Source organism: Mustelus asterias, chromosome 3 (genome assembly GCF_964213995.1).
Source record: "Mustelus asterias chromosome 3, sMusAst1.hap1.1, whole genome shotgun sequence".
Taxonomy (NCBI): Eukaryota; Metazoa; Chordata; class Chondrichthyes; order Carcharhiniformes; family Triakidae; genus Mustelus; species Mustelus asterias.
Genome location: NC_135803.1, coordinates 16,623,329 through 16,649,994, shown reverse-complemented (window position 1 = coordinate 16,649,994; position 26,666 = coordinate 16,623,329). Strand labels below are relative to the sequence as shown.

The 26,666-nt window shown below is 46.2% G+C and overlaps 1 protein-coding gene across 3 annotated transcripts in view; it reads left to right on the top strand.

Moving 5' to 3' along the window:
- The window catches only part of gyg1a (glycogenin 1a), a 92,758-nt gene that overhangs the window by 33,217 nt on the left and 32,875 nt on the right, over nt 1-26,666 (top strand). For all 3 annotated transcript variants that reach the window (XM_078205481.1, XM_078205467.1, XM_078205474.1), the window contains exons 3-4: nt 5,321-5,495; nt 9,595-9,757. In XM_078205481.1, the coding sequence (XP_078061607.1) occupies nt 5,321-5,495; nt 9,595-9,757 (338 nt within the window). The remainder of the gene's footprint in view (nt 1-5,320; nt 5,496-9,594; nt 9,758-26,666) is intronic.

Here is a 26,666-nt window from a genome sequence, read left to right as displayed (position 1 = left end):
GCATCCGCTCACAGGTGTGGTGAACAGCTGCTGGAAGTTTGCAGGATAGCTTAGTGGCAGCAGCGCTTTCATTTCGCAACTCTACGATCCAGCTAATTCCCTCCCAACCCTGTCACACTCGGCCTACCGTGTGAGCTCAAAGCACTGCTTTCTGCGGTTCGTGTCCAGGGAGTGGTGTGTGGCACTTTAGTGTGGAAACTTTGGAACCAGCAAATCCAGTTTTACACAGGACAAAAAGTTTACGAGTAAGCCTTTCCATGGGAATAAAACAGGACTGGCAGAATGAGCAAAGATTCTGCAGAGCAGGGCAAGCTGCTGGAAGAGGCAGCTGTGTAGGCAAGCTCCCGGCAGGTGACTCCTACCTGAACTTTAGCATGGCACAATGGAGAGATGCTTGGGCTTTGCTGGGCACTCAGTTTGGGTTCCACCAGGATCACTCAGCTCCTGACCTCATCACAGCCTTGACTCAAACATGGACAAAAAAACAGAACGCCAGAGGTGAGGTTAGAGTGACTGCCCTTGATTTCGCTGAGTCTGTCATCAAGGAGCCCTAGCAAAACGGGAGTCAATGAGAATCGGGAGAAAACCCTCTGCTGTTTGGAGTCAGACAATACTTGAAGTTTGACGCTATCCGAGACAAAGCAGCCTGCTTGATTGCTACTTTTAACAAGTGTTCACTCCCTCCACCACTGACAAACAGCAGCAGCAGTGTGTACCATCTACAAGATGCGGGAACTCACCAAGGCACCTTAGGCAGCACCTTCCAATCCAAAACCCTTGAGCACTACCATCTAGAAGGACAAGAGCAGCAAATACCTGGGAACACCACCACCAAGTTACTCACCATCCTGACTTGGAAATATATCAGCCGTTCCTTCACTGTGTGGCTGGGTAAACATCCTGGAATTTCCTCCCTAACAGCACTGTGGGTGTACCTACATCTCAGAGACTGCAGCGGTTAGAACCATAGAAAATTACAGCTCCGAAACAGGCCTTTTGGCCCTTCTTGTCTGTGCCGAACCATTTCATGCCTAGTCCCACTGACCTGCACTTGGACCATATCCCTCCACACCCCTCTCATCCATGAACCCGTCCAAGTTTTTCTTAAATGTTAAAAGTGAACCCGCATTTACCACTTTATCCGGCAGCTCATTCCACACTCCCACCACTCTCTGCGTGAAGAAGCCCCCCCTAATATTCCCTTTAAACTTTTCTCCTTTCACCCTTAACCCATGCCCTCTGGTTTTTTTCTCCCCTAGCCTCAGCGGAAAAAGCCTGCTTGCATTCACTCTATCTATACCCATCAAAATCTTATACACCTCTATCAAATCTCCCCTCAATCTTCTACGCTCCAGGGAATAAAGTCCCAACCTATTCAATCTCTCTCTGTAACTCAGCTTCTCAAGTCCCGGCAACATCCTTGTGAACCTTCTCTGCACTCTTTCAATCTTATTTACATCCTTCCTGTAACTAGGTGACCAAAACTGTACACAATACTCCAAATTCAGCCTCACCAATGCCTTATATAACCTTACCATAACACTCCAACTTTTATACTCGATACTCCGATTTATAAAGGCCAATGTACCAAAGGCACTCTTTACGACCCTATCCACCTGTGACGTCACTTTTAGGGAACTCTGTACCTGTATTCCCAGATCCCTCTGTTCAACTGCACTCTTCAGAGTCCTACCATTTACCCTGTACGTTCTTCTTTGGTTTGTCCTTCCAAAGTGCAATATCTCACACTTGTCTGCATTAAATTCCATTTGCCATTTTTCAGCCCATTTTTCTAGTCGGTCCAAATCCCTCTGCAAGCTTTGAAAACCTTCCTCACTGTCCACTACACCTCCAATCTTTGTATCATCAGCAAACTTGCTGATCCAATTTACCACATTATCATCCAGATCATTGATATAGATGACAAACAACAATGGACCCAACACCGATCCCTGCGGCACACCACTAGTCACAGGCCTCCACTCAGAGAAGCAATCCTCCACAACCACTCTCTGGCTTCTTCCATTGAGCCAGTGTCTTATCCAATTTACTACCTCCCCATGTATACCCAGCGACTGAACCTTCCTAACTAACCTCCCATGAGCGACCTTGTCAAAGGCCTTGCTGAAATCCAGGTAGACAACATCCACCGCCTTCCCTTCATCCACTTTCCTGGTAACCTCCTCGAAAAACTCTAATAGATTGGTCAAACATGACCTACCACGCACAAAGCCATGTTGACTCTCCCTAATAAGTCCCTGTCTATCCAAATATTTGTAGATCCTATCCCTTATCACACCTTCCAATAACTTGCCCACCACCGACGTCAAACTTACTGGCCGATAATTTCCTGGATTTCTTTTGGAACCTTTTTTAAACAACGGAACAACATGAGCCACCCTCCAATCATCCGGCACCTCCCCCGTGAATACTGACATTTTAAATATGTCTGCCAGGGCCCCTGCAAGTTCAACACTAGCTTCCCTCAAGGTCCGTGGGAATACCCTGTCCGGTCCTGGGGATTTATCCACTCTGATTTGCCTCAAGACAGCGAGCACCTCCTCCCCTTTAATCTGTAAAGGTTCCATGGCCTCCCTACCAGTTTGCCCTATTTCCGTAGACTCCATGCCCGTTTCCTCAGTTGAAGAAGAAAGTTCACCACCATCTTCTCAAGGGCAATTAGGGATGGGTAATAAATGCCAGCAAAGCCCACATGCCAGAACTGAATAATTTAAAAAAAAATTTGTGGCAGTCCACATGTCAGCTGCCCTTCAGCAGGTAAACGGTGGCAATTGGGCTCATTGCCGCTGCTTTGTAAATGCACAGTACACACACACACAGCCATGACTGCCACAAGGAATATTACCAAGAAGACCAGTGTCCAGCTGAAGCAACAATATCACTGCACGATGGGGCAGCACAGTGGTTATCACTGCTACCTCACAGCTTCAGGGACCTGGGTTCGATTCCGGCCTTGGTTCACTCTCTGTGTGGAGTTTATACGTACTCTCCGTGTCTGTGTAGGTTTTCCCCTAGTGCTCCAGTTTCCTCCCACACTCCAAAGGCGTGCGGATTAGGTTGATTGGCTATGCTAAATTGCCCCTTAGTGTCAGGGGGACTAGCAGGGTAAATACGTGGGGTTACGGGGATAGGGCCTGGGTGGGTTATTGTTGGTGCAGGCTCAAGGGGCTGAATGGCCTCTTTCTGCACTGTAGGGCAACAGAGGAGTCAGAAACAGTGGTTGTAAGTATGATTTGTTGACTATTATGTTGGGATATTGCTTCGAGCACTCCTTTCGCAATTTTGGCATAGCTCTCCAGATGTTTACACAGCAGGGTGTGTCTTTGCGATTTCCCCTGCCTGAGTTAATGCCAGCTGACTGTTCAGTTTGATTAGTATTCGATTAGGTGTAGCTTAGGTGACTTGCTGGGGCATTTTAGAGGGCAGTTATCACATTGCTGTGGATCTGGAGTCACATGTCAGCCAGACTGGGTAAGGATGGCAGATTTCCTTTCTCGGGGGACATAGAACTACCAGACTGCTGTTTAAACCAATCTGACTGACTAGTGATCATCAGTAATGCCATGAGGTTTCGGAATTCCAGACTACCAATTCATTTTAAATAACGCTGCTGTGCTCCCATACATTAGCCAGGGCCTCTGGATTACAAGTGCATGATCTTACCACTGTTTCCACGTGCCTGTTCCCTCTTGCTATGTATGTACAGTTAAAAACTTACAGAAGTAAGCAGCTCCTTTAAGCCAGGGATTTGATTCCATCATCTAAGCTGTTACACTACATTGCATTGCATTGCAAGCTGATGTTGTTTGCAGGAAGTATTAAGCCCAAGGCTCCCTCTTCCTGTTCCCAAACAAAGCTGCCATGGTGGGATCTAAACTCCAGTCTCCAGACATCAGTCTAGGGTCCTGGATTATTAGTATCTAGTATTATCACCATGCTACTGTACACGCGTGTAGACCAATGCATGCTAGCTTTAAGCCATTGTTTATAGGCACAGTGATGATGTATGCAGCTTATCAAAAGCACATTTAATGGTGGCACGGTGGCACAGTGGTTAGCACTGCTGCCTCACAGCGCCAGAGACCTGGGTTCGATTCCCGGCTTGGCTCACTGTCTGGTGGAGTTTGCACATTCTCCCCATGTGTGCGTGGGTTTCCTCCGGCTGCTCCAATTTCTTCCCACAAAGGTGTGCATATTGGGTGGATTAACCATGCTAAAATTGTCCCTGAGTGTCCCAAGATGTGTAGGTTAGGAGGAATGGTGGGGTAAATAAGTGGGATTATGGGGATAAGGTGGAGTGGTGTGGGCCTCTTCATTCGGAGAGTCAGTGCAGACTTGATGGGCTGAATGGCCTCCTTCTGCACTTAGGGATTCGATGATTCTGAGTTTAGTGCGGGCTGTAGGCAGAAATCGAGCCAAAAGCAGCAACAGTTTATCCAAATCAGTGTAGAAATCTTGGCCCAAGCTGCCATGAGGACATTGATTGACATGAGAACTTCAGCATGTAAAATTCCAGCAGGGTTATTTAGTAAATCTGTACCAATACATGGAAACTTCACTCCATAAACAGCAGGGCCACTGAAATCTCATTGCCATTTCATTACGGTAATGAATTTCAGACTGGAGAAATCACAATTATTATGGAGGATATTCTGTTAATGAGCATAAATGTCTTTAATTCTGTCCTTCTTTCCATCCATGTATAGGTGCAATTTGCATAGTAATGGCCATTTTTCTCTGGACTACTTGAAACTTAAAACACAAATAATTCTTAATCTCTGGAGAATAAATATTTAGAATCATAAAATAGAACCATCAAATCCCTCCAGTGCAGAAGGAGGCCATTCAGCCCATCGAGCCTGCACTGACAACAATCCCACCCAGGCCTTATCCCTGCAACTTCCATATTTACCCCACTTGTCCCCTTGACACTAAGGGGCAATTTATCATGACCAATCCACCTAACCCGCACATCTTTTGAACTGTGGGAGGAAACCCACACCGACACGGGGAGAACGTGCAAGCTCCACACAGACAGTGACCCGAGGCTGGAATTGAACCCGGGTCCCTGGCGCTGTGAGGCAGCAGTGCTAACCATTGTGCCACAAGGCCGTTTATTGGATTGCTTGGCATATCTGCCTTTGGAGCAAGGCCCTTGACAGGGTTAATTGAAAATGTTGCATTCACTTTGACACCAGATTGGAGCTGAATACTAGACAAATTTCTTCTGTAAGTTCTGTACACATCTCAAATGCAAACTGTGTGTTTATTGTTTTAAAACCTGCCTTTATTTCTCCAGAGCGGTGCTGGGAAAAATCTTTGATGAGGTTGTTTTAGTGAACGTGCTCGACAGCAAGGATTCAGCTCACTTGGCTATGATCAAGAGGCCTGAGCTTGGCGTGACGTTTACAAAGCTACACTGTTGGGCTCTCGCACGCTATTCCAAATGTATATTCATGGACGCAGACACATTGGTGAGTGACGGGTTTCGGATCATAGAATCATTGAACCCCGACAGTGCAGAAAGAGGTCATTCAGCCCATCGAGCCTATACCGGCAACAATCCCACCCAGGCCCTATCCCCACGTATTTACCTAGCTTATCTTCCTGACACTAAGGGGCAATTTAGCATGGCCAATCAGCCTAACCCTGCACATCTTTGGATTGTGGGAAGAAACCGAAGCACCCGGAGGAAACCCATGCAGACACGGGGAGAACTCCACACAGACAATATTTCGCAACTCTTTACTCATCTACCCCAATATTGGGTGGCACGGAGGCACAGTTACAGTGGGCACAATTGTTAGCATTGCTGCCTCTCAGCGCCACGGACCCGGGTTCGATTCCCGGCTTAGGTCACTGTCTGTGCAGAGTCTGCACATTCTCCCCATGTCTGCATGGGTTTTCTCCGGGTGCTCCGGTTTCCTCCCACAGTCCGAAAGACGTGCTGGTTAGGTGCATTGGCCGTGCTAAATTCTCCCTCAGTGTACCCGAACAGGTGCCAGAGTGTGGCGACTGGTGGATTTTCACAGTAACTTCATTGCAGTGTTGATGTAAGCCTACTTGTGACACTAAGAGATAAACACCCAAGTGCTAACCCACTGTGCCCACCATAACTGTGCCACCGTGCCGCCTAATATTGGGGTAGATGACTTAAGAGCTGCAAAATAACCACCAAAGCGGACTGACCGAGAGCTGCCTAAACAATCAAATATAGTTTGCACAGCATACACACACTGCTGATGATGCAGGATGTGACTAAACTGGAATAATCCCTATTATAGCTCTGGGTTGATTTGCTATTTCATGTTAATTCTGACAGACTGAATCCAGGAAAACAATGACCACCAGGCCTAAAATGTAGAAATGTAAGAAGAATGTTTGGAATAGTAGTTATACAGAAGCAGCTTAATAAACAACACAATGGATTTATGAAGGAAGCTGAGCTTCTGAAATGAAAAGCAGTTAGGAATGGGCAGTAAGTGTTGGCCCAGCCAGCGACACTCACACCATCCTGTCAATCTATTTAGTAAAATGCAGAATTCTCCATATTGTGCATAGGGAAGGGCAGATTACTCGCACAGACTTTAGACTTTGGAAGTGACAGTAGGCTCGGCATTGTCAATGACAAGACAGGATTTGCAAGCAAACTGTTAAATATGCCAATAAAACATGTTTCTGTGTGTGCTAGAGACTGTAACTTAACGTTATCTTATCAGGGATAATGGTTTATCTTGCCTTGGTTGAAATCCGATTTGAATCTGATCCCAGAAGTTAAAGTTTCCTGCAGTTGTCCCTTCATTTCTTCCCCCCTCATATTCAAGGGCATCGCTTTTTAGTGAAACTGTGTGGTGAAAACACAGTGGGGTGATTCCGATCCTCCAATACAGGTGGGTTGGGTTTGGGTGAGTTGTTAACTTTTTTAAAAAATAATCTCATAGTCAATCCCAAAACACTCATAGCCAATCCCCCATCAAATCCTGGTAGAAGTCACTCCCAGACTGATGTCTGGAGATCTGAGTTTAAATCCCACCATGGGAGAAGGATTTAAATATTTTCAAGAAGCTGCATGCCTTCATATCAACAAAGAGCAGCACAGGAACAGGCCCTTCAGCCCATCTACCCTGCGCCAGTACATAAAGTTTATTTATCAGTGTCACAAGTAGGCTTACATTAACGCTGCAATGAAGTTACTGTGAAAACTTTCACAGAGTTTCACAGTAACATGACTCCTTTCTAAACTAAAGACCTTTTGCCTTCACAGAGTCTGTATCCCTCCCTGCCGATTCATGTATCTGTCAAGATGCCTCTTAAACGTTGCTACTGTATCTGCTTATGTTGCCTCCTGTGGCAACACATTCCAGGCACTTACCCCGCTCTGTGTAAACAAAATTTATACCTCACATCTTCTTTAAACTTTCCCTTCTTTACATTCATGAATCATAGAACCCTACAGTGTAGAAGGGAGCCATTCGGCCCATCGAGTCTGCACCGACCACAATCCCACCAAGACCTTATCCCCATAACCCCATGCATTTACCCTAGCTAGTCCCCCTAGCACTAAGGGCCAATTTAGCATGGTCAATCCATCTAACCCGCACATCTTTGGGGGAGAACGTACAGACTCCACACAGACAGTGACCCAAGCCGGGAATCGAACCAGGGTCCCTGACTGTGTGAGGCAGCAGTGCTAACCACTGTGCCGCTACCTTAAATCTATGTCCCTTTGATTTTGATATTTCTACCCTGATTCAAATTTTAACTAGTCAACCATGATTCCTCAGCCTTGAGGAAACTCAACAGGTGAAAGGTATTGAAAAACAAATCGATGTGGAAAGCACCCTTATGGCTCTGCTTGTGGGTCAAGAGGACTGGTGGTTTGCTCAATAATCACCCCTCACCCCTGCCCAAGGTAATCTGTCTGCTCTGATTCCCCCTCCCCCGATAGGTCTCCCTCTCCCTCACACGCTCTCTTCCCCCTCACGCACTCTCTCCCACTCCTGCCTCACGAGGCATAACAGCTCTCGGCCCAGCTGGTTTGCAGCTTTGCGTTCTGTGTAGACTTCGCAGCTCAAGAGAGGGCGAACCCGTCAGTCAGAATAAAATTTAAATTTCAATCCATACTTCCGCGTTTCCCAACATCAAACAGCTCCCTGGCTCCTTCCCATGTCTCTGATCGAGTAGCACCTTGCTCCCCAGCCTAGGATCCCATCACCCACAGGAACTGTGTGGAGCACGAGGGGTGTAGGGTTCTGAGCGACGAATCAAGTTTCAGTGTTCCAAAATGAAACTTGGTCTAAGGAACCAGTAATGAATAACGTGATAAGAAATCTAAATATAGCTTTGGGAGTAAATACTCTTGGACAATGCCACTCTTGTGGCCTGATCCCAGAGTACTCACTCAATATTTCCCGCATTCTTGTTAGCTTGCTTGTATTGCTACGGAATGCATTGAATGATTGGATCAAACAAAAAAAAACAGATAAATAATTGCTTTAGCATTCTGCAGCTTCTCTGATTTATTCCACTGGAGGAAGGAAAGGTTATATCCACACGAAGGGTTAACATCAGCAGTAGTCACATGTGCTTGAGTTGATGCCAAAGGTATGAGTAACGCTGGTGGACAGCTCCACTTACTGAAGCTATAATTGGGGTGGGAAGATTTGCCTTTTGTCAGAATGCCAATAAAGTCACCTCCAATTGAACTAGATTTTGTTGCTTTCAATGTCTTCCAACAGCTCCATGAGACAGCACATTGGAATTCCTCGAATCCATTCATGTGTCGACAGTAACCCTAAAACTGCTCATTCTTTGTGTCTGAAGACTTGGCCGGTTTCATCAAATCCCTACAGTGCAGAAGGAGGCCATTCGGCCCATCGAGTCTGCACCGGCAACAATCCCACCCAGGCCCTATCCCCTTAACCCCCACCTATTTACCCCACTAATCCCCCTGACACTAAGGGACAATTTAGCATGGCCAATCCACCTAACCTGCACATCTTTGGACAGTGGGAGGAAACCAGAGCACCTGGAGGAAACCCACGCTCGATGGGCTGAATGGCCTCCTTATGTTTCAGAAGTTCTCTACAAAGTGACTGACTGGTCTATTATTAATCACTTAAAGAAGGAGGTTGCATTTATATAGTGCCTTTCATGTCTTCAAGACAATCCTGATACACTTCACAGCCAATGAAGTAATTTTGAAATGTAACTACTATTGTAATATAACCTCCATAAACAGCAATGAGATGGTGTAGGCTAACGATTTGATTCTACAAAGGCGTAACTTGCTGAATACTGTCCATTTTAAACATGTACAGCCTTAAAAAGACGTGTCTGAGATGTCAATATGTGGGTTATACAGTTTGCAGTTCAAGTGTACATTGAGTCACTACACCTTTCATAAGGACTATCAAAGGAAGGCACAAACTAGTTTATAATGCTGTTGTCCTCAATTGACTTTAGACAATGTTCAGAAAGATGCACCAAAGAAGGAGGCCATTCGGCCTATCGCAATCTGTGCCAGCTCTTGTGAGTATTTCCTGTAACCAGAGCTTCTGATATTTCTAATAGGTATTATGCAACATCGACGAACTCTTTGAAAGGGAAGAGCTATCTGCAGCACCCGATCCTGGTTGGCCGGATTGCTTCAATACAGGAGTGTTTGTTTACCGCCCTTCCATTGAAACCTACAATGAACTGCTACAGTTTTCTACAGAGAAGGGCAGCTTTGATGGTATGTTTCATTTGTCTGAAAGTAAGCCTTATGCATGATCTCTGGCGCCAGGCCTATTGCTGCAATGTCATTTGCACTGACACATCTCACTGGCCAGCCCCCCTGTGTGCTTCTTAATTTTTTATTTATTTATGGGACATGGGCGTCGCTGGCTGGCCAGCATTTATTGCCCATCCCTAATTGGCCAAGGACAGTTGAGAGTCAAATATATTGCTGTGGCTCTGGAGTCACATGTAACCCAGACCTGGTAAATACAGCAGATTTCCTTCCCTAAAGGGCATTAATGAACCAAATGGGTTTTTCCGACAATCGACAATGGTTTCACGGTCATCAGTAGATCCTGAATCCCAGATTTTTTTTTTATTGAATTCAAACTCCACCATCTGCCATGGCGGGATTCGAACCTGGGTCCCCGGAGCATTAGCTGAGTTTCTGGATTAATAATCTAGCGGTAATACCCCTAGGCTATCACCTCCCCATTCAGACTGTGCATTAGTGCAAATCCTGGTATGAGGTCACCCAAGTTGAATTGTAGTGTAGAGCTGCATATTTCTATATATTTTTAAAATCGTTCTTGTGATACGACCATCTGAGCATCGCTAGCAAAGCCAATATCTGTTGCCTATCCCTAGTTGCCCTCTAGAAGGTGGTGCTGAGCTTCCATCTTGTACTGCTGCAGTCCATGTGGTGAGGGGAATGCCAATGTGCTATTTCAGGATGGTGAGGAGTTAGCGGTGTGGGAGTTACAGGGTTTTGACTCGGCAATCATAATGGAACGATGGTATACATTTCAACTCATGATGGGGAACTTGGGGATGATGGAGTCCTCATGCACCCTCTACTTGTTCTTCTAGAGCAGTGATGGGCAATCTAGGCTAGTGAGTGGGCCACCTGAGTGGCCCCCCTCTCTCTCAGTGGGCCGCAAGTTTGAAATCAGGCTTGCTCACTAACCATGGCCTCATGAATAATATTTAATACACACCGAATATTTCAAAATGAGTTATAGAAAACGTTTACTCGTTTACATCTTAATAGAACTATCATAACTTTCAAATGGTAAGAACAAAATAAATATTGACACTTTGGACACAGAGGGAGCGCACGGCTCTCACAGTCAATGTTGTGAGCAGTCAGCACGCATCTCACTTCACTTACCCTTGCTTCACATGTGTATCACTTCAGTCGTAACGGTCAGAAAAAAGTTGCACGGATGGAAATCAGTGGAATGTGGCAACCCTGCGCATGGGCAGCGGTCAACAAGATGTCTCGTAGGCAACATTTGGAGCTCAGATGGTTCGCACGTTCACTGTTCTAGGGGTGAAGGTTATAGGTTTGGGACTGCTTTAACATTGCACTATGTGTGGTATAACTACAGATGGTATGCAGCATTAAATCATTCATAGAATCTAACAGTGCATTCAGCCCATCGAGTCTGCACCGATCACAATCCTATCCAGGTTCCATCCCCATAATCCCGTGCATTTACCCTAGCTAGTTCCCCTGACAGTAGGGGGCAATTTAGCATGGCCAATCCACCTAACCCGCACATCTTTGGACTGTGGGAGGAAACCGGAGCACCCAGAGGAAACCCACACAAATACGGGGAGAACGTACAAACTCCACACAGACAATGACCCAAGCTGGGAATCGAACCCAGGTCCCTGGCGCTGTGAGGCAGCAGTGCTAACCACTGTGCCGCCCACAATTCTTAGGATGTCATATGGTGGGGAGTTTAAATTGTGTTTCATTTCCGATCAGTTTTGATGGGTAAGAGTCAACAATTCTGTGGGATCTTTACGGGAAAAATATAAGCAGTCTTTGGATCACAGGTTGCAGAGTTCTTGTTGGCTATTGAAGGTCTGTTTTTATCGCAGTCTGTGAATGATGTATGTTTGGCAGTATAACTCAGCTCTATGCCCATTATCCAGGTATTCACTGATGGATAGTTTAAATGTCCTGATTCCAATTGGGGAGATGATAATAAATTCCACTTTATCGCACATTTGGACTTGTAAAGTGTTAAACGTTTGAGACAGTGAATGCAGTAGAAAGCCAAGCCTGATGCGAATGCAAATTAGACCTGGTGGCAAAACACTATCGTGGTGGCACTTGCTCCAAGGTCTATTAATAACGATTTTTGATGCCGTCTCACAAGCACAATTGGTTACCTGATGGAAATGTTGGAGCACCTCAGTAAACTGGATGTTGGACTAACTATAAATAAAGTAATGAATAAGGTATTGCGTGCCCAAGGCTTATCACACTCCAACCATAACTATATAAAGAAAGTTGACTAAACCCCTTCAGATTACAATGAACTCCCTTCTCCAAATAAGGAATCGTGCAAATGGTAATTCAATGTGGTCAAAAATACAAGGAATCAGTAAGTGATCTAATCTTAAAGGTTTGAGGAACATTCAATGGACGTAGTATCTATTTGTCTCCTCTCAATTTCCTTTGTCTCCCTTGTTGCCTCTCTCCCTCTCTCTTTTGCTGGGTTCATCTCACTTCTCTCAGTCTGGGGAGAAGGGAGAAGTGGGGGCGGGGGGTGGTGGGATCAGGATATTGAATTTGATTGTCAACATGATCACAATGAGTGGTGGAGCAGGCTTGAAGGGCCGAATTGTCTACTCCCGCTTCTAGTTTCTATGTCTGTGTTTGTCTGTCACTCTTCTGTCGTTCTCACTCTTACTCTCCGTCTGTCGTTTACGCTTTCCTCCCCTGCATACTTCCAAGGTGTTGTGCAGATGCCAGTTATACTGGGTCATTGCCTCTTTCTCCTGTCACGTTGCCCGCAGATTGTGGTGAACCATTGTTGGTTCCCACCAGGTAGTGCTGAGCCAGGGTCTGGCCAGTACTATGAGTCTGTATATATGTTACTGTTGGGGTTAGGGTTGGGCTGTTCTACATGTTACTGTTGGGGTTAGGGTTGGGCTGTTCTACCTGTAATATAGTTCTTATGGTACATCCCAGTCGGGCTCCGCCTCCTGGGAGAGGTATAAAGGTCACTGCTCTGTCTGGGACCCTTTAGTCTGGGATCGTGTATTATATATGGTAGCTCTATTGTTGTAGTCAATAAAAGCCTTTATTTCCCCGAGTACCTCTAGCCTCGTGAGTTATATCGCGCATCACAGATTTTCAGGGATTCACAAGCAGGCAGTCAAGAACTATCATATGCAACTGCTTGACTTTCAGCTGAAGGATGGAAAGGTACCTGTTGCTGGAGGTTGAAGGAGCCAGCTTTAAACCTTGCACTTGGGTACCTCAAATAAGAGCACCCAAAAAGGTCAAAGCAAGAGAGGCTACAAAAGGCATGGACTACCTTTCTCGAACAATCTCCCTGCTTTCCTTCAAGTTTGAGGAATCTTGCTGTGGCTGGATGTGATTAGAAAGGCCTCTGGTGTTTCCCAGTACAAGTTCCTTCCAAGAGGTGGGCCTGTGTGAGACAGGACTGGATTATGACAATGAACCAGCCCACCAGACTTACAGAGCCCGAGACCTAGACAGGTACCGGGGAAAAGCACTGCTATATCCAGCCACCTCTTGAATATATTCAATGTTTTGGCATCAACTACTTCCTGTGGTAATGAATTCCACAGGCTCACCACTCTTTGGGTGAAGAAATGTCTCCTCATCTCCATCCTAAATGGTCTACCCTGTATCCTCAAACTGTGACCCCTGGTTCTGGACTCCCCCACCATCGGGAACATCCTCCCTGCATCTACCTGTCTAGGCCTGTTAGAATTTTACAAGCCTCTGTGAGATCCCCCTTCATTCATCTGAACTCCAGCGAAAACTATCCTAACCTAGTCAACCTCTCCTCATACGTCTGTCCCGCCATCCCCGGATAACAGTGATGCAAGTGGTTTCCTAAGCTGTGCAACAGAAGAGCTACTATTTTTATTAAAGCAAGTAATTTAAATTGCTTATTTTAATTGTTAGCACCGCTAGTGACAATGCTTAACCTGACAGTAGGAGATGTTATAAGGAGAGACTGGATAGACTGGGACTTTTTTCTCTGGAGTGTAGGAGGCTGCGGGGTGATCTTATAGAGGTCTATAAAATAATGAGGGGCATAGATAAGCTAGATAGTCAACATTTTTTCCCAAAGGTAGGGGAGTCTAAAACTAGAGGGCATAGGTTTAAGGTGAGAGGGGAGAGATACAAAAGGGTCCAGAGGGGCAATTGTTTTCACACACAGGGTGGTGAGTGTCTGGAACAAGCTGCCAGAGGTAGTAGTAGAGACGGGTACAATTTTGTCTTTTAAAAAGCGTTTAGACAGTTACATGGGTAAGATCGGTATAGAGAGATATGGGCCAAACACAGGCATGGACAAATTGGGCCGAAAGGCCTGTTTCCATGCTGTAAACCTCCGTGACTCTGTTACCTGATCAGAGTACATTTAAACCACATTACAGAGTGAGAGTTGTTCCCAAGAATTGACACTCAAGCTCTCAGGTATTTTAAACTTGACTACTGAAAAATAAATGTTTATAATGAAAGTGTCGGGAACAAAATGGGATGGCCCTGGCAAAGACAGAAAGGGATGGCAATGCAGGATTAGATTAATCTGTAGCCATTCTTTCTGATGCAGGTAGTATGCAGATTGTGCTGTCTGCTGCTCGCTATGTGTCGCCCACTGCTAAACGTGCTGCATACCTCAGCATGGAGCCCAGGTTTGTTCATAGCTAGCAGCACTTAAAGCTAGCCTGCATTACTTGGAGGCAGACTGGGCCTCGTATAGAGGAAGTAGCCGAGGATGTGTGTCGGCTCTGTATAAAACAGTGACTTGTTATGTAACAACGCAGAGACTGCTCTGCTGCAGCACTGGAGGCCTTGGTGCTGACAGGGGACAGGAGGTGAGTTGTTTTCCATCCAGGAGACCTTCCCAGTTTTACAGAGACAGTGGGATCAGGCAGCCATTACTGTCAATGCAAGTAGTGTTTCACTGAGGACCCGGGTAACGTGCAGGAAGAGGTTTAATTACCTCACACGAGTGATCGAGATCAGTGATTGCACCTCCAAATGCCACATCCTTACAAATGAACCATCTATCTCATACAATATTACATTTAACACCTTCACTCATCTACCAACAGTCTCTTTTTTCCAAGATGGCGCCGGCGCGAGGTGACTTCTTGCAAGCTGTGACCAGCATACCTTCTAATACTATCTTTTACTCTCGTTTTTTCTTTCTAAAACTTCATTCTAACTCTTTTAAACTTTAAGTTGATCTTTCTCTACACCCTATCTTTGACTGTAACACCACATTCTGCACTCTCTCATCTCCTTCTCTATGAACAGTATGCTTTGTCTGTATAGCGCGCAAGAAACAATACTTTTCATTGTATACTAATACATGTGACAATAATAAATCAAATGAACCATGACTTAGACCTCACATTCCCAGCTTCTCCTGACTGTCACACACACAGCGTTGCTGCAAGCCTCATGCTCGCTCTTACAGCTTGCAAACATCATGCTCGCTCTTACAGCTTGCAAACATTGCCAGCTATTCATAGAATCACAGGATTCCTACAGTGCAGAAAGAGGCCATTCAGCCTATCGGGTCTGCATCTCCCAACAGAGCATCCCACCCAGGCCCTATCCCATAGCCCCATGTATTTACCCCACTAATCCTCCTAACCTACACATCTTGGGACGTTTAAGTAATAATGATGGGACAGCTAAGCGTGGCCAATCCACCTAACCTGCACATCTTTGGGACTGTGGGAGGAAACTGGAGCACCTGGAAGAAACCCACGCTGAGATGGGGAGAACGTGCAAACTCTACACAGACAGTCACCCGAGACCAGAATTGAACCTTGGGCCCTGGGGCTGTGGGGCAGCAGTGCTAACCACAGTGCCACCATGCCACCGCTTGCTAGCACGCTGTATAACCAAGAGGAACATTTTCAGGTTCGCTTAAACTTGAATGGATAAGCAAGCATTTCCAACCTACGATCATTATTCCGGGGACGAAGCTCACTGCTCTGAAGGAACACTGTCACTCGGTCTGACACTTGCAGTCACCAGTTCAGATACTGACATTGCATGTAATTTAGAGGGGAGCTTAGATTCGGCATCTGCACATGATTAGACACTCAGAACAAATGGACTGCAGCCAGGGCAGAGGGAATGTGTGGCACAGATGGCAGTTCACTCGAAGATGAGGCCACAGAAGAGTTCTACTGCAGTGGACTCATGAAGACTTCAGTCGTGCACTGGAAATAAAAAGGAAGATACACACAGAAACGCTGAATTCACCAGCAGTTCTGCCAGAGAGCCTGTGCTCACTGTCCAGCTGTCCTGTACCCACTTTGCACAGGGCATAGGAATCCCCCCTTTCCAGCATAGAGATGGTAGCCAACTCTGAGAACACTTGCAAATGCCAGCCATGATGATTGTCCTATGTGTTTTTCCACTTCGTCATGTGCGGCACGGTGGCACAGTGGTTGGCACGGCTCCCTCACAGCGCCAAGGACCCAGGTTCGATTCCCAGCTTGGGTCATTGTCTGAGCAGAGTCTACACGTTCTCCTTGTGCCTGCGTGGGTTTCCTCCGGGTGCTCTGGTTTCCTCCCACAGTCTGAAAGACGTGCTGGTTAGGTGCATTGGCCGTGCTAAATTCTCCCTCAGTGTACCCCGAAGAGGCGGCGGAGTGTGGCGACTAGGGGATAACTTCATTGCAGTGTTAATGTAAGCCTACTCATAACACTAATAAATAAACTTTAAACTTTAGCACATGCTCACAGTGGTTAGCAGTGCTGTCTCACAGTGCCAGGGACACAGGTTCAATTCTCGGCTTGGGTCACTGTCTGTGTGGAGTTTGCACATTCTCCCCGAGTCTGTGTGGGTTTCCTCCGGGTGCTCCGGTTTCCTCCCACGGTCCACAGATGTGCAGGTTAGGTTGATTGGCCATGCTAAATTGTCCTTAGTGTCAGGGTAAATATGTGGGGTTATGGGGAAAGGGGCCTGGGTGGGATTGTGGTCGGTGCAGACTTGATGGGCCGAATAGCCTCCTTCTGCACTGTAGGGATTTCTATGATTTCTATGAAATGCAGGCAGCCATTATGGAATGAAATTTATTTACACCTCCCCAACACAGAGGGCAGCAGAGAGCGCAATACAGCACAAAGTTCGGATCTTGCAGTGTACTATCGTGTGGCGAATGTCGCAAACATGTCAAAATGAACAAACACCTTGTACTGCAGTGGAAGCTCAGGCTGAAAACATGCAAACTCAGACAGCTTCCCACTGTGGCTGCTAAAAGGGGTTTTCAGGCTGCAGACAAGCGCTGAGGTGCCACCCAGGGGAGCGACTGGCGCGTGGACCCACTCTCCTCTCTGAGGATGCCACCCCGCCAGCGTCCTTGCTACTGCCTGTCAGCCAATCCAGTTGAAGCAGGCAGCTGCAGCAGACGGTGAAGAAGGCACATAGCCCGTTGGTCTTCAAAACGAGAGGATTCTAGCACAGGAGCCGAGATGTCTTGCTAAAGTCATGCAGGGCCTTGGTGAGGCCTCACCAGGAATACTGCGTGCAGTTTTGGTTTTCTTGTCTGAGGAAGAATGTTCTTAGAATTCTAGAATCATATAAGAGGCCCTTCGGCCCATTGAATTCATACCGACACGTTAGAAACACCTGAACTCCCACCTAATCCCATCTGCCAGCACTTGACCCATAGCCCTGAATGTTGTGATGTGCAACTGCTTTTTGTTACAGAGGGAGTGCAAAGAAGGTTTACCAGGCTGATTCCTGTGATGGCAGGACAGACGTACGAGGAGAGATTGAGTCAGTTAGGATTATATTCACTGAAGTTTGGGATAATGAAGGGGGTCTCATAGAAACCTATAAAATTCTAACAGGGCTCGACAGGCTAGATGCAGAAAGGATAGTCCCAATGGTGGGGGGAGTCCAGAACCAGAGGTCACAGTTTGAGGATAGGGGGTAAACTATTTAGGACTGAGGTGAGGAGAAATTTTTTCACCCAGTGAGTGGTGAGCCTGTAGAATTCTCAAGCAGTTGAGGCCAAAACATGTTTTCAAAAATGAGTTAGACATAGCTATGGGGCAGCATGGTGGCACAGTAGTTAGCACTACTTCCTCATGGGTTTAGTTCTGGCCTTGGGTTACTGTGTGGAGTTTGCATGTTCTTTCCGTGTCTGTGGGTTTCCTCTGGGTTCTCTAGTTTCCTCCCACAGTCTAAAGACGTGCAGGTTAGGTGATTGGACATGTTAGATTGTCCCTTAGTTGACCAAGGTGTATAGTTTAGGGGAATTAGTGGGGTAGATATGTGGGGTTGCAGCTATAGAGTCTGGGTATGATGGTCTGCCTGAGACTCAGTACAGTGGGCTGAATGCTCTCCTTCTGCCCTGTATGGATTATATCATCGGTCTTGGGCCTAAAAGGATCAAAGGATATGTGGAGGGCGGGGGAGGAGGTTACTGAGTTGGATGATCAGCCATGATCATAATGAATTGCAGAGCAGGCTTGAAGGGCTGAATGGCCTACTCCTGCTCCTATTTTCTGTGTTTTTATCTATTTTACACTCATGTCGAAAGTCAAAATTACTCCAACCACTGTTGTCGGTTTAATAAGGGTGCTCCCCTCATTGTTAATTTTGACATTATGGGTCTGTTTCCATCTATATCACGAACTGTAGTGAAATGCTCCTTATCACATGACTAACTTGTCAGTTGCTGGATGAAAAGCTCTTGCTGTATTCACAATATGTATATAGCTGAGGAGAGAAACATGTTGCTGAAGCTTTCCACCCTGCGCTCATCAGGACATACGCAAGAATGCCAAATTTCAAATGATCACAATTTATACTACAGGAAAAAAGGGTGCTCATCTGTTGGCAAATCACCTCTGATTGGCTGAGGTGGTGCCCAAGAGAAAGCAATGATGAACTACAGGTTCCCCATGCTTAGGGGTAATTCAAAAAAAAATCCCAGGCTTGAACATGTTCCTTTTGTTTGCATTGAACAGGTCCCTGTGTACGAATAAATGTCATTTCCAGTTAGTTTAAATGAGCCAAGTTATAAGCTCAACTGGTTATCTTGAATTGGTTGTTAGTGAAACTATTGACACACTCAGGATTGTAAGAATTCTCACAACACCAGGTTTTGACTCACTTGAGGAAGGAGCCGTTCTCTGAAAGCTCGTGATTCCAAATAAACCTGTTGAACTTTAACCTGGTGTTGTGAGACTTCTTACTGTGCCCACCCTGGTCCAACGCCGACATCTCCGCATCACACTCAGGATTGTTCAGAAAGTGCTGCCCAATCACCAAATCACATCTAACGGTAGACGTTTTAGGTTTTGCAAGTACAGACTGGTGACTATAGTCTGTGCTCTGCCTATTGCAACCAACTAAAGGAGCATGCTGTTTAATCAGCCAGTCACTGGAAGGTACAATTGCAACATGCACAAAGAACGTCAGACGATTAGACAACTTGGGTAGGAAGTGAGTTCAATTCTGAATGTACACAGGAATTGTCTGTCCTTCCTTCGTAATTGTGGTTGGTGCAGACTCGATGGGTCAGATGGCCTCTTTCTGCCCTGTAGGGTTTCTATGATTCTATGATTCTATCTGAGTATAGTGCTGCTACTTGCATGAGTCGTGCCAAGCAGGCATTGCCGTTGCTTTTCTTAAGTCAACATAATGTCCAAATCAGTTCAATGGCCGGAATTCACTGGCCATTCACACCACACCACCACTGCCAGTGAGGATGGAGAATTTGGCGCTCAGCCAAACCTCTGTTCAATGCAGTGGAATGGCATTATCATACATTCTGGATGAAACAACTTTTACAGAAGCACCATAGAAAGCATTCTTTCTGGTTGTATCACAGCTTGGTATGGCTCCTGCTCTGCCCAGGACCGCAAGAAACTACGAAAGGTCGTGAATGTAACCCAATCCATCACGTAAACCAGCCTCCCATCCATTGACTCTGTCTACACTTCCCGCTGCCTCGGCAAAGCAGCCAGCATAATTAAGGACCCCACGCACCCCGGACATTCTCTCTTCCACCTTCTTCTTTTGCGAAAAAGATACAAAAGTCTGAGGTCACATACCAACTGACTCGAGAACAGCTTCTTCCCTGCTGCCATCAGACTTTTGAATGGACCCACCTCGCACTCAGTTGATCTTTCTCTACACCTTAGCTGTGACTGTAACACTACATTCTGCACCCTTTCCTTTCCTTCTCTATGAATGGTGTGTCTTGTCTGTATAGCGCGCAAGAACCAATACTTTTCACTGTATGTTAATACATGTGACAATAATAAATCAAATCAAATCAAAACATAAAAGTTTCAACACAATTCTTCTTAGAATTCCTACAGTGCAGAAGGAGGCCATTCAGCCCATCGAGCCTGCACAGACAACAATCCTACCCAGGCCCTATCCCAGTAACCCCACATATTTACCTTAGCAAGTCCCCCTGACATTACAGGGCAATTTAGCATGGCCAATCAACCTAACCAATCTTTGGAGTGAGGGAGGAAACCGGAGCACCCAGAGGAAACCCACACAGACACGGGGAGAATGTGCAAATTCCACACAGACAGTAACCCGAGGCCGGAATTGAACCCAGGCCCATGGCGCTGTGAGGCAGCAGTGCCACTGTGTCACCCTATATTGAGAGAAAGCAAGGTGCCGGAGTCAAAAGGTTACTTCGCAGCTCCGTACTCCAGCAAGGGTAGGCTTTGCGGTTTTGATAGATTTGTGAAATGGTGGAGTCTGGCACGTAGTAACAATTCTCTGCTTCAATCTCAGTCGACAATAATCTTTTGTTTCTGCCTTGGGAATTTGGAATGTTGTTGTTAATTGGCGCTTGCTGAAACGGCAGAAGCTGTGGGCAACAGCATTCATAGAGAGGTAGCTTGAAAGAATTTGTAGGGGAAAACAAAATCCCTTAATTGGGATGGAGGAGCCAGAAGGTGCCGTCTTCAACAATGTTCATCCGAAGGAGAAAGTTGCACTTTGGAATACCACTGGAACCTGGCTCGCCAGATTGTGTCGCTTGCAGTTCTTTTTGAAAGATCAATAAGTCTGGGGCGCACTGAGGCGTTCTGATTGGGGCTACTGATTATATTCACAATGTTTTGGTATCAACACTGATTGCTCACTCGGAACAGTTCGAGTAATTGGATTAATTTGCTTGCTGTTGGACTGCCTTGTGGATTCGATCATTTGTTTTCTGTGTTACAGTGGGGGGGGGCACGGTGGCACAGTGGGTGGTGCGGTGCCACAGTGGGCGGCGCGGTGTCACAGTGGGCGGCACGGTGTCACAGTGGTTAACACTGCTGCCTCACAGCGCCAGGGACCTGGGTTCGATTCCCGGCCTTGGGTCGCTGTCTATGTGGAGTCTGCACGTCCTCCCCATGTCTGTGTGGGTTTCCTCCCACAGTCCAAAAGACGTGCTGGTTAGGTGCATTGGCCGTGCTAAATCCTCCCTCAGTGTACCCGGGCAGGCGCCGGAGTGTGGCGACTAGGGGATTTTCACAGTAACTTCATTGCAGTGTTAATGTGAGCCTACTTGTGACTAATAAACTAAAACTACCTGACTCTGGTATAAAGATCCATCCTGAAATAAGCCCTATAAATACCAAAGAACAAAGAAATGTACAGCACAGGAACGGGCCCTTCGGCCCTCCAAGCCTGTGCTGATCACGAAGCCTTAACTAAACTTAAAAAAAACCTTCTGCTCTTACTCGATGCTTATCGCTCTATTCCCTCCCTATTCATTTATCCATCCAGACGCCTCTAAAATGTTAAGTGGCAGGAGGTGAAACAGGGACACGAGGAAGAACCTTTTTTTACACCGAGGGTGATGGGAGTCTAATGTGCCTCTTTCCACCAGCTCTTCTGGCAGCGTGTTCCAGGCACACACCACTCTCTGTGTGAAAAACTTCCCCCGCACATCTCCCTTCACCTTACCTCCTCTCACCTTGAACCTGTGCCCCCTTGTAATTGACACTTCCACCCTGGGAAAAAGCCTCTGACTATCCACCCTGTCTATGCTTCTCATAATTTTGTGGACTTCTATCAGGTCTCCCCTCTGCCTCCGTCTTTCTAGTGAAAACAATCCTAGTTTATTCAACCTCTCCTCATAGCCAACACCCTCAAGACCAGGCAACATCCTGGTGAACCTTCTGTGCACTCTCTCCAAAGCTTCCATGTGGTGACCAGAACTGCACGCAATATTCCAAAGGTTTTATATAACATGCAACGTGATTTCCCAACTCTTGCCCCGACCGATGAAGGCAAGCATGCCGTATGCCTTCTTAATCACCTTGGCCACCTGTGTTGCCACCTGTAGGGAACTGTGGACCTACATGCCCAGATCCCTCTGTATGTTAATATTCCCAAGGGTTCTGCCATTTACAGTACAATTCATATTTTGAGAAGTCCATAATCAAGTGCAGTTCAATATTGTAAGTGCTCTGAATAACGTAAGTGATTGTGCAGTTTAACTATGACCCAACTTACCTCAAGCAAGACCAAATAGGTTCACATTTGACTTCTCTCTCTGAGTACGAGGTTCCTTCTGAAAATGGTTTGTTTCACCTGGTGAATTTTGCTGTGACGCAACTCCGTTTTGCCTTTGGCAATGCCATGGACGCCAGTATCTCGCGGGTAATTACCTGTAAACTTTATGGTGTCTCTTATTAGTCTACATTTCTGGGTTTTATGCTGCCAAACGGTGTTTCGAGACACCCCAGGGGCCTGGATGTGGTGGGAACCATTTCCTGCTCATTAAGTCAAGGTGCTACACAAGATGAGATCTACACTATAACTGCTCCCCATAACCAGCACAGCACATAGTGATGGAGCGACTGAGAGGTACCATAGAAAAGTTGCAGCACAGAAGGAAGCCATTTGGCCCATCTTGTCCATGCCAACCTGAAGACACTCAGGTGTCCTTTCTAGTCCCACCTTCATGCACCTGGCCTATAGCCCTGTAGCTCACAGTACTTAAGGTGCAAATTCAGGTACTGAGTTTAAGGTCTCTGCCTCCACCATCAACTCGGGCAGTGAATTCCAGACTCCCACCACCCTCGGTGTTAAAAAAAAGGTTCTTCCTCGTGTCCCTGCTACACCTCCTGCCACTTATCTCGAATCTATGTCCCCTGGTTTCTAGAATTCTCCACCAAGAGAAACAATTTTATCCTGTTCATTCTATCTCTTCCCCTATAATGTTCACCTCAATCAAGTCATCCCTCAGCCTTTGTTCCAAGGAAAATAACCCCAACCTATCAAATCTCTCCTTGTAGCATAACCTCAGGCTAAAGGGACAATCCTTTAGAACAGAGATGAGAAGGAATTTCTTCAGCCAGAGAGTGGCGAATCTGTGGAACACTTTGCCGCAGAAGGCTGTGGAGGCCGGGTCATTGAGTGTCTTTTAGACAGAGATAGATAGGTTCTTGATTAATAAGGGGATCAGGAGTTATGGGGAAAAGGCAGGAGAATGGGGATGAGAAAAATATCAGCCATGATTGAATGGCGGAGCAGACTCGATGGGCCGAGTGGCCTAATTCTGTTCCTATGTCTTATGGCCTTATGGTAGCTACGCTCTTCTAGCTCTGGCAACATTCCTGTAAGGAAATGATGGTGCATTTAAATAGAATATACTTCCCCTGTAATCTGTTTTAATTGCTGAGTGACTTCCCTCTCTAATATACAATTTAAAAAGATGTTGAATTGTTGGCTCTAAGCCCATACCAAACTGCCTCTCAGAGGATGTCTCAACCAACTGCAAAACAAACTCCTTTAAACGTCTAGATACTTGCATTTTGATCAGAGTTCCCACATACTAACTCTGTGTGAGCAAAACAGGGATTTACAGGATCCACAAACATTCGAATATTAAAGAAAAGGTGGATTTTACTGGTCGTTTTCCAGTGAAGATTAAAACAAAGAGTCCGTGTAAATTGTAGGATTAAAAATGTTAACCACCAAAGGATATTTGATATTCAAAAACTAAACACACTGTGGATAAAAAGCAATGTATACAAAGATTGAGTTAGTGGTTACTGCAGGCCACATTAGCAGCCCACACCTGGTATTAGAAAGAGACAGGAATTCTAATCCTTTTTTTCAAACCCCTCCCCATGCCCTCACCCCTCCCGACCTCTGTAATCCCCTCCCGTTTCACAACAGGGCGGCACGGTGGCAGAGTGGTTAGCACTGCTGCCTCACAGCACCAGGTACCCAGGTTCGATCCCCAGCTTGGGTCATTGTCTAAGCGGGGTTTGCACGTTCTCACTGTGTCTGGGTGGGTTTCCTCCGGGTGCTCCGGTTTCTTCCCACAGTCCGAAAGACGTGCTAGTTCGATACATTGGCCATGCTAAATTCTCTCTCAGTGTACCCGAACAGGCGCCGGAGTGTGGCGACTGGGGGGTTTTCACAATAACTTCGTTGCAGTGTTAGTGACACTAATAAAAATTTTTAAAACTCAATTCCGGCCTCTGTGGAGGAGTTTGCACGTGGCTGTGTGGGTTTCCTCCGGGCACTCCGGTTTCCTCCCACAGTCCGAAGATGTGCAGCTTGGAGGAATTAGCCATTGGAAATGCACAGGGTTACGGGAATAGTGCGGAGGGTGGGGCAGGGTAAGATGCTCTTTCAGAGACTCGGTGCAGACTCGATAGGCCGGATGGCCTCTTTCTGCACTGTAGCGATTCTATGGTTCTAAAGTGTGGTGCCCGGAACTGGGCACAAACCCAGCTGAGGGCAAAGCAATGTTTTTCATAAATGTTCACCATAACTTGCTTGTTTGAATACTCACCGCTGTATTTATAAAGCCCAGGATTCCCATATGTCTTATTCGTCACTTTTTCAACCCCGGGAGGTGATCAATGCAGGACTGAGGGTGTTGTACCTAAATGCGCACAGAATACGGAACAAGGTAAATGAGCTTGTTGTGCACATTGAAATTGGCTGGTATGATGTTGTGGGCATCACAGAGACGTGGCTGCAAGGGGATCAGGGCTGGGATCTAAATATCCAACGATACCTGTCCTATCGAAAGGACATCCATTTTGGTAGGAATAACAGCACAATGGACTATTATTTAAATGGTAAAAAACTGCAGCATGCTGCTGTGCAGAGGGACCTGGGTGTCCTTGTGCAGGAATCTCAAGGAGTTGGTTTGCAGGTGCAGCAGGTAATTAAGAAGGCAAATGGAATTTTGTCCTTCATTGCTGGAGGAATGGAGTTTAAAAACGAGATTATGCTGCAGCTGTATAAGGTGCTGGTGAGGCCACACCTGGAGTACTGTGTACAGTTTTGGTCTCCTTACTTGAGAAAGGATATACTGGCACTGGAAGGGGTGCAGAGGAGATTCACGAGGTTGAGGGTGGTGGTTGATAGTAAATATTCATCATGGAGTGCGGTTACAAGTGGTGTACCTCAGGGATCTGTTTTGGGGCCACTGCTGTTTGTAATATTTATTAATGATCTGGATGAGGGTATAGTTGGGTGGATTAGCAAATTTGCTGATGACACCAAAGTCGGTGGTGTGGTAGACAGTGAGGAAGGGTGTCGTAGTTTGCAGGAAGACTTAGACAGGTTGCAAAGTTGGGCCGAGAGGTGGCGGATGGAGTTTAATGCGGAGAAGTGTGAGGTAATTCACTTTGGTAGGAATAACAGATGTGTTGAGTATAGGGCTAACGGGAGGACTTTGAATAGTGTGGAGGAGCAGAGGGATCTAGGTGTATGTGTGCATAGATCCCTGAAAGTTGGGAATCAAGTAGATAAGGTTGTTAAGAAGGCATATGGTGTCTTGGCGTTTATTGGTAGGGGGATTGAATTTAGGAGTCGTAGCGTTATGTTGCAACTGTACACAACTCTGGTGCGGCCGCACTTGGAGTACTGTGTGCAGTTCTGGTCCCCACATTACAGGAAGGATGTGGAGGCTTTGGAGAGGGTGCAGAGGAGGTTTACCAGGATGTTGCCTGGTATGGAGGGGAGATCCTATGAGGAGAGGCTGAGGGATTTGGGATTGTTTTCGCTGGAAAGGCGGCGGCTAAGAGGGGATCTTATTGAAACATATAAGATGATTAGAGGTTTAGATAGGGTGGATAGTGATAGCCTTTTTCCTCTGATGGAGAAATCCAGCACGAGGGGGCATGGCTTTAAATTGAGGGGGGGTAGTTATAGAACCGATGTCAGGGGTAGGTTCTTTACCCAGAGGGTGGTGAGGGATTGGAATGCCCTGCCAGCATCAGTAGTAAATGCGCCTAGTTTGGGGGCGTTTAAGAGATCCGTAGATAGGTTCATGGACGAAAAGAAATTGGTTTAGGTTGGAGGGTCACAGTTTTTTTTTAACTGGTCGGTGCAACATCGTGGGCCGAAGGGCCTGTTCTGCGCTGTAATGTTCTATGCTCTATGTTCTATGATTCCGGAGTTGAGAGGGTTGGCTTAGGAGGAGAGACTGAGTACACTGGGGCTATACTCATTGGAATTCAGAAGAATGAGGGGAGATCTTATAGAAACATATAAGATTATGAAGGGAATAGATAAAATAGAAGCAGGGAAGTTGTTTCCACTGGTGGGTGAAACTAGAACTAGGGGGCATAGCCCAGTGGCGGATTAACCATTATGCTGAGTAGGCATAAGCCTGGGGGCCTGGAAGGGAGGGGGGCCCCGAGAGCAAACAAAATCACTAACTGTTCAGGTGAGCATTCATTTTCGGCACTGAAGAGGATCAAAATCTATTTGCGCTCAACAGTGAGCAATGAGAAACTTAGTCATCTGGCACTCATGCTCATTGAATCAGACATGCTTCGATCTGTTGATTTACATGCTGTTATCGACACTTTTGTAAACCAAAAAACACGGAAGCTTTTTAAAGTACAAATGTAAAGAAAATGAAAAATAAATGAATAAAAGGGTTGTAATTGA